We start from the raw sequence: 8740 nt of genomic DNA, 5'->3' as shown, positions 1-8740 counted from the left end.
GTCTCCCCCTCCTCCTCCCCCCTTCCCCCTTCCCTCCCCTCTTCCCCCACTGTAAAGGATAATAAATGTAGCTTCCTTGGTGTGAAAAATCAGACTTAGTGAAATAGTCGATTTCAAAAGATTTATTGTAAGTTAACAACAGGAAAAGAGGGGACGCTATCTTATATCATGTATACAAAAAGAAATAAATACCCAACGCAACTTTAAAGTTTCATGCAACAGGATGTACATCCGAAGCGCAAATTTATTCCGGACAAAAATAATACTAATGATGGTTTTTAAATATCTCCCAATTATAACTTCTCTTAACTGTCCCCCTCCCCAGTTGCGCCTGCAGATTACGATTACGGAAATGATTCACACTGGCAACAGCTTCTGATTTTTTGACTGAATGGCCTCCAGACCTGCTTGTAGACCACATTGTACTGAGGATCAGGCGATGGAATCTGTTCATACTGGTTGGTCTGGATAAGGAGATCTTGGATAATCTCTTTCTGAACACAAAGACCAATCACGGCACTGGCACACTTTTCAGTCAGGGTTGCGCCAGACGTGCCGCAAATTTTTTCGTTGATGAACCGTGGGAACTTATTCGACGGCAGCTGTGTAATATGCCAACATTCATCGCAGAGTTGGACGAAGTTGTCGGGTGTTAAGGTGGATCTTTTTGCACATTTCTGGACGCCCACGTTCCCGTTCCTCTTAGTTTGTTCATGCGTTTCGTCGCTGGAAAAGCGTTCTTCGTTTTCATGTATGGAACGGCGGCGTTTTCCAGTGAATTTACTTTCCCACTTGATCGGCTTTGGGTCAGTTTTAAAAGGATCCTCAAAGTACATGTCTACTTGTTCTTTGGTGGCAGCTGTATAGCGCCTGTTGAATCCGCCCAATGCTTGAATGTCCTTCATTAGGTCATCTTCAGAGGGTACCAAACAGAGGACTTTTTCACCTTCTGGAGTGGTGACTGTGTGATTCTTAGTGGTGTTGAAACAAGGATGGACCATAGGCCCAAAACCATCGTTCTCTGTAAGGCCCTCGACTTTTTTCTTTTGGAGCCACTCTTCTTTATCGGCGCTTTTACTCGTACAAGCAATTATCAGGAGAAGCGCGGCGATGGCGAGTACAGCAGGAGGCTTTATTAACATCTGGAAAGCATGAATTTATGATAAACAATATCAGGGAACACTTTGATTTACAAAGCCACCTAAAGGAAGTTCTATTTTGTGAAGCTTCGATTTGCAACACATATTTATTGCTCAGATTTCAGTAAGGTTGCTGTCGGTAGGAAGTTGTATGTTTTACTGCTAACTTGTTGCGACACAAAGTGGCAAAGATGGCACTCGAGATGAATTCAGGTAACCCCCCCCTCCCCCCCCCCCAGTCTTCATTACCAGAACTTCATATGATAATTGCCAGTTTGATTACAACCCTACAGGCCAACAGTGTTGTGGTCGAGATCAAGCCAAGTAAACAAATAATAAGCAATGCTTGATAACGAAAAGACCTCACAAGTAGAATGGGGCTCACTCCACAAAGTTTAATTACTTTCTTGGCCATCAGGCGCTACAGAAAACTCAACAACCCGTTTTAGAAAATGAAAATTTCTTCAACAGATATGTACACAATTTTATTGCTAATAACTTTTTGGAACTAAATTCGACAGAGATATTATCTCCAAATGTTTTGATCTGTCAGTGGTGACATTGTTAAACAAATGTAATTGATTCATATTCCTTGATGTATTAGTTTTTCGCCCTAATCTTATTGTTTTCTTTATTTCAAATGCAAAATCGATGTAAAACTCAGCAGGACCACCGGTGTGTCTAAATTAAACCAATTTGATATTTCAAACTCTTAAGCAAACGAAGCAAGTAGTTTTTCTTTTCCATCCACCGGTCAAAACCTTCAAAACGACTTGCAGATGACAACCTTAAATAAATGGTGAAGCGAATAGTTTTCAGTAAATCAACCTCATGTACTGATATGTTAACATTTAACGTGAAGAAGGCAGGAGCGTAGGCGACCTCCTTAAACAGTAAAGCCTGAGTGCGGTTCTATGGTAAGGATAAATTATCATTTGGAAGAAAGATAGAGCTTTTTGCACGATCTGTTGTATATAAAATTAAAAGAGGCAATGTTTAAGAATGGAATAAAAAAGTTCTAGTTTTCTATGATTCGCACTCAAAGATTTATGAGAAAAAGAAAACTGATGAGACGTTCGATCAGCGTTGTCTTTTTTTTTTTTATCAAAAACTTAGATACGTTCCCCAGTACTCTCTTTTAATTAGAGTAAAAAAAAAAAATTAGATATTCTTACCTTTATTTCCCAAACTCTAGGCTTAATTCTGCACAGAAATTAAAGTCGCCACTCGTCATGAAGATTACAAGTGGACCGGTGAATGCACTGAAACGAAATGCCAGCTTTTAGCTTTAATGAGTTTACTTGTATAAAACAAACATATATGACGTTTGTCTTGTTAGCTCTAGAAACAAATGGATGTCGTTTATCTCATCTCTTGCCACGGCTTTTCTTGTGAGCCAAGTATTCAAAACAGTTAAGTAACAAAAACTCTTAGTCGACGAATTTATTAGAAGCGTCCATTTTTTTTTATATACGTTAATCTTAGCTTATCTTTTCAAAGCGACTACGACAACACGCTTTTTTAGTGACAAAAATTAATCGTGATATGAAGATTAACACAATGTAACTTACTCAAGATAAATCCCCTATGGACTTGTAGGTCTGATATCTCTCTGTCTTAACTATCCGTCGGACCACGCTGCCCAGTCGTGCCTCACGACTTACTACATCCGTTGCCATTGGTAACCAATGACCGCCATACGTGCCTTAAATGGCAAATTTCCTTAAAATTTCAATTACTTTAGTAAACAAAACAGTTAAAATTGAGAAAAATTCTTTACGGTGCTGGTGAGATTCCGGAGCAACGATATCGAATATTGAAAAAAAACAAAAAAGATATTTTCTTGAAATTTCCCAGGTATCATTTCAATATTAGTAACACTCCACGTGTTGGAAAATCGAAAAATCGATTTTCAGAAACCATTACTTTTTCTTCTTTTTGTACTCTTTATTAGCGTTATTTCATTAAGGCATGATTGGATGATTAAAGTTTTCACGATAAAGGAATATATTTTTAGTGCGGGGGAAGAAAAGCCAATATTTTGCCGAGGTTTTCAAAGAAGATATTTCCGGTGTTCGACCTCTTTTTAATGTACGCATTCGCCTCTTTAAAGTAGGAAAATATTGCATTATCCGATCAAGTTCTTGATATTTGTATATTTTGATTTATGAAATTCAGTGAAATTAATTCTGACAACTTGAAACCTCAAGTTGCCTTTATATTCCTTCAGCACGAAAAGCCGACGAATCAATTATCAACTATTATGAGTAATATTCTCATGACAAGCACTCTCTGCTACACGTTGGGCGAGGATAAACCTTCTGTACGCCTAACTCTTTGGCCTGGGGAACGTTTCTCGAAAGTCCCGGTAACTTAACGGGCCTGTAAAGCTGTTCTGTTTTCATTAAAGATGGGGATTTCAAAAGTTTTGAAAATACTACAATAAGACTATCGGCTAGAGAAACAAAACGGACTGGTTTGGGTGCCAGAGCCTGCTTTTTTCTTTCTTTGAAATTTTGATTTTAAAACATGGCTTCGGGCCCGTTAAGTTACCGGGTCTTTCGAGAAACGGGCCACTAGTCCTGATGGTGTGACCTACTAATCCGAATTCCCCTGTACGACTCCCAGGCTCGATCAGATATCCTTTAGCTCGATCCCTCAAGTTTGATTCATCGATCCGACTTTACATTAGTTCAAATCTGGTCCCGCGTTACTTAAAAAACCAATTGTACCAATCTTTAGATATATTGTCAAAAAAAACAAAATGTATGTGATACTCATTTACAGTAACAAAGGGATATCGAAGGGCGTGTTCAATTTCTTGAGCCACTTGAAATAGTAAAATTGCTTAGTCAGGATGTAAAATGGTCAAATTCAGGAAATCGAAGCAAGACTCATCGCATGTATCTGCAACACAAACGGCACCAACCAAGGCGTAAACACGAATCTGATAAGTCACCCGCGCTTTAGAAAGTCCGCATATTCTTAGCAAGTTACGTTAAGTCCACTACAATTATAATTATTTAAGGTATGTAACGATATAGTTCCTCGATTTAGCAAATCGATTCCATGTTGCGTACGTTTGTTCAGTTATGAATATATCACAGATGACCTCCATATATGGTAATAAAAAAATCGTGGCACACGAGGCGCAGCCCAGTGTGTCATTAAATGGTGACGTCATCCATGTATTTGTTCTCTAATAGATCACAAGAAAAGCGCGTGCTATTTAGATTAACTTTTAAAAAACATTTCCACTGCAATCTTCAACCCTAAATTAAAAAAATTAAAGACTGAATTTTTTCCTATCAATATTAATGAAAAGATTTAAATTCAATTTATGATGAGTAACCTCTCAACTACTCAAGATGTATACTCCACGAATCACAACATTTTGGCCATCGGGCCTGAAGCCTCTAGCTCGCATGCGCAATGGCGTCGTATTTTTTGAGTATATGTTGTCCATTTTTCCGTGTAAACATCGCGCCCAGTTTCTACACTCAGTTTCGAGTCCAGTTGCCACTCTCCGGTAAACTGCAAAAGGTCAAGCGTAAATGTTTTCTGCACACAGAAGCCACCAATGCCTGGAAGGAAATTTGACGCCATTTTTGGATCGCACAGTAGCTCATTGATATACTCCGGAAATCGTTTTGGCGTCGCTGGCTGTCGTGTAATGGCTGCACAGGTTGGGCAGATCCTGAGATGCCCAGATTCTGTGGTCGTCTTCTGCTCATGACACTGACCGATTAAGGTTTCTCCTGGTTTGATGTTTGGAACTCTTTTGATAAATGCATTACTATTTAGATGATGCCAAATATGAAAGTTAGTAAAATCTAGAATATTTCCCGTATCAAGATCTCTAAACCTCAGCGCTTCTTCGAAGGAAGATGCTAAGTAGCGATGACTGTATGTTCCCATGCACTTCATGCGATTCTGCAGCTCGTTTTTATTCCACCGGCGGCAAATGATGCCAGCTACAGTGTATTTCATCGCAGAGGATTGTACCGTGTTGCAAGGATGAACTTTCCTGGAACCAAGCGGGTTTGAAGGGTTTGTGAAACTGGTCTTTGTTGGCCTTGAATTTATAGTTGAACGTCTGGCAGACTGTTTTCTTCCCCGTCGGGCAAATCTGGTAGGATTCCGTCGCCAACGGCGAAGGTTGAAGATCCCGTTTCTTTTGCTTCGTAAGTTTGCCCCAGTAAGAGTTGGGGGAACCGTGGTTATGGTTTTAAGGTCTGATCGCCTAATTCCATCGTCCAAAGTATCTTTAATTGGTTCCCTGTGTGTTTTGAGGACTCTAACGCTTTCTATATCATTAGGGTTTAAAGACTTAGAATTCGATCTCGATGGTTCTTGCCCTTTGCTTATCATCGTCCCCTTGGCCGTTGGGAATTGAACGATGGTTACAGAAAGACACATGAAGGTGACAATAGCCTGAGAAAAATGATAGGAGGAAAAAAATCCTTCTTAAGTTTATTAGTTCAAAGAGAACGCTTTGCCTGATCTCGATCTAATTTCTTCTGGGATGTGCTCTAGAAGGGACTTCTGAACACTTTAGAACACCTGTTCAAGTTTATTACACGAGAAGCTTATGAAATTTGGGTCTGTGGATCGTTTTAAGGCGCGCATGTTTTCTATAAAAAAATTAGCATAAAATAGGTACGTAAGAGGTTATAATATCCGTGACAAGAGGTCATGGCGACAGAATATATTGACTCAATGCACTCTGTAAGCTTTCGCGTTGCTTTCGAATTAATAACTGCGTTTCAGTATATAGATTTGAAAATTGCGTTTAATGTCTGGTTCAGCCGTCGAGAGACATAACAGTTGAACTTTCCTTGCCGCTGTGGGACTAAGAAAAAAGGTCTGAGGATGCGAACATCAAACTTTCCCCTTTCGCTGTTCGACAAGTGCTCCTCTATTGACACGACACAGGAAACTTTTGATTTGTTATGCGGCATTTCGTCTTTCTTTTTTTCTCTTTTTTTTTTTTTTAAATGTCCGCCAATCTTATGAAAATACAGATTAATTATAGAATGACACAATACCGCTCTCAAAGGTGATGGGGCTTGCTTATTGATAAAGTCAACCAAAACTACTGGAACTGAGCAGTTTGCTAACATTGTTTTCAAAATGTAACAATTTCGTTTAGAGATTCACTTTTGAGTGTCATTTTTTGCAGCCGAAATGCTAACTTTGGATCATCTATCTCAAAACAATAATTGAAGATATGAATTTCCTTACCTTAGTTAATTCCATAACTAATTACTGTACGGTTTATTTTGTGTTTTTTTTGTATCCTTTTGACCTCACTGCCATCATATGAATTTAACTGATATTCCTTGAATGAGTACAGCTCATATATACATATATAAAGTATTCGCTAAGTGTATGTAATATCCATTTAAATTAACAAAGCAAATATCAAAATACACGGTCCTTTAAGGTCACTTAAGTCTACAGATGTACGTAAATGAAGGAACTAGAGAGAATATTCGTTGAAGACGCACAATGGACAAATGTTTAGAAAATCAATGTTAAACTCAACATCATCGGTTATTTTTTGCCAATAATCATTGTACAACAAGAGCAGTCAGTATTGATCAAAGCCTTGCAAGGCATTCCTTTCTCTTTATTTTAGAATCTTACCGACTTTATTCGGTCAAATGATGAAGACTACAAATTATAAGAATTTCCCTCGAAAATTATCTTCGTGGCGTTCTTTTTTATGAAGAAATATTTACATCATATTTCTCACGAATATTGATTAACCATGCATGGTAAGGCAGATCCGTTTTGACGTCGAAAGAAAACACCAACGTAAGAAGGTAAGTACCCCATTGAATCATAGGAAGTTGGCCATCGGGCTTGAAGCCAATAGCTCGCATGCGCAATGGCGTCGTATTGTTTGAGTATACATTTCCCATTTTTCTTGATAAACATTAAGCCCAGTCTGAGCGCTCAGTTTGAGATCTAGATCCCAGTCTCCAGTAAACTGCAAAAGATCAAGCGTAAACGTTTTCTGCACACAGAAGCCATCGATACCGGGTAGGTAATTGGACGCCATTTGTGGATCGCACAGTAGCTCATTGATATACTCTGGAAATCGTTTTGGCGTCGCTGGCTGTCGTGTAATGGCTGCACACGTGGGGCAGATCCTTAAATGCCCAGATTCTGTGGGAGATTTTCGCGGGTGACATTTACTGACTAATGTCTCTCCCGGGTTGATGTTCCCGTTTCTTTTCTGAACTCTATGATTTGAATGATGCCAAATATAAGAGCCACTTAAGTCCTGGATTCTCCCTGTATCAAGATCTTTAAAGTGCTGCGCTTCTTTGAAGGAAGATGCCAGATATCGATGACTATATGACCCTAAACAGCTCATACGATGCAGCAGCTCATTGTTCTTCCGCCGGCGACATATGATGCCACCGACAGTGTAATTCATCGCAGATGTTTGTACAGTGTTACACGGATGGAATTTCTTAGAATGAGATAGGTATGACCGAATTGGAATATTGCTCTTGCCTGATGTTGCATTGTTAGCGGCATAACTTGTGGAGTCCTTTATTGCAAGATCTCTCCCACTTCGCACGACCCTACTGTTAATACTCTTCCTAGTCTTACTCCAACGACGATTTCTCGAAGCATTTTTCAACATCGTTTTGACGGTCCCTTTAGGTTTCTTCATTGACTTCAGTGCTGTGGAGGGATTCAAATTTGGGGTCTCCCGGGTCGTATGAATGCTTCCATTGTTCAAAGAACCTCCAGTTGTTGCCACTGTGGTTGCTTTCAGAGTCCCATTGGATACTTGCTGGCTGTTTTTACCTCCTTGTTTGTTGTTCATTGTTCCACCGTTGGCTGTTGGAAATCGAATAATGCACAGAGAAAGAAAGAAAATGACCTGAGAGAAAGGAAACGAGCAAGAGACGCCATTCACTTAACATGTTATTTTCTGCTGCTTTGAACATAAACTTCAGTTTTTTAGCGATGGGGTCGATAAAAGGAGTTATCTTCAGATGGTTTACTAGGAGTGTTAAGTGAGCGTGCTCATGGGAACGCTAGGTGTTTGCCGATTTAATTTTTTAATAGTAGCTGCTTTTGGAAGTAAATCAGGAAAGGTGGTTAATATTTTAACTCAGACTCCGACTTGACTTTGCTCACTGAGATAATTTTGGTTTTATAAACTGAGATGTAAATTGGCCACTATAGTTCTTTTTCGTCAGAGCAAATGACGAAGGGCTAGCGTTCGAACGTTGGCTTTGAAACTCCTCACAGTGGCCAATTTACAAAATCAACTCAGTTCATAAAACCAAAATTACCTCGTTCAGGCTCCCACTAACGCAGCACCACAATTTCTTTAGAAACCTATCTCCTTTAGCCATTAACCCGTGCTCAGTTTAGTGCGTGGAGTGAAGAAACAGTTAAGCTTCCCCACGAAGATTGAAACCTTATCCCTTAGAATTTCCCGGTCAGTAGATCGCTCTCCCAATGAGCTACAAGAAACTAAACCATGTTATCTGTTGTTTTTAAAATGGAATCTAACCTCCTTGAGAACTTGGGTCAGTTATTATGCGTTGCGTTTTGAGCTCAATTCGTAA

General features: G+C 39.4%; 3 protein-coding genes across 3 annotated transcripts; all 3 read right to left on the bottom strand.

Moving 5' to 3' along the window:
* Positions 1 to 107: 107 nt before the first annotated feature.
* Positions 108 to 3066, bottom strand: LOC111335390 (uncharacterized). Its single transcript, XM_022941282.2, has 3 exons — positions 2711 to 3066; positions 2315 to 2401; positions 108 to 1142 (listed from the first exon to the last, which is right to left on the bottom strand). Exon 3 carries the CDS (start codon positions 1140 to 1142, stop codon positions 345 to 347), a length of 798 nt encoding a protein of 265 aa, XP_022797017.2. The 5' UTR covers positions 2315 to 2401; positions 2711 to 3066; the 3' UTR covers positions 108 to 344.
* A 136-nt stretch (positions 3067 to 3202) lies between these two features.
* On the bottom strand, positions 3203 to 6485 carry LOC148743113 (uncharacterized). The gene is made up of 2 exons (XM_088762617.1): positions 6384 to 6485; positions 3203 to 5573 (listed from the first exon to the last, which is right to left on the bottom strand). Exons 1-2 carry the CDS (start codon positions 6396 to 6398, stop codon positions 4524 to 4526), a joined length of 1065 nt encoding a protein of 354 aa, XP_088618743.1. The 5' UTR covers positions 6399 to 6485; the 3' UTR covers positions 3203 to 4523.
* Positions 6486 to 6971: 486 nt separating this feature from the next.
* LOC148743112 (uncharacterized) lies at positions 6972 to 8125 on the bottom strand. The gene has a single exon (XM_088762626.1). It carries the CDS (start codon positions 7984 to 7986, stop codon positions 6985 to 6987), a length of 1002 nt encoding a protein of 333 aa, XP_088618752.1. The 5' UTR covers positions 7987 to 8125; the 3' UTR covers positions 6972 to 6984.
* Positions 8126 to 8740: the final 615 nt, after the last annotated feature.

This window comes from Stylophora pistillata, chromosome 1, assembly GCF_964205215.1.
Source record: "Stylophora pistillata chromosome 1, jaStyPist1.2, whole genome shotgun sequence".
NCBI classification, from domain to species: domain Eukaryota; kingdom Metazoa; phylum Cnidaria; class Anthozoa; order Scleractinia; family Pocilloporidae; genus Stylophora; species Stylophora pistillata.
The sequence above is the reverse complement of the archived record's forward strand: the minus strand, read 5'-3'. Positions and strand labels throughout refer to the sequence as shown.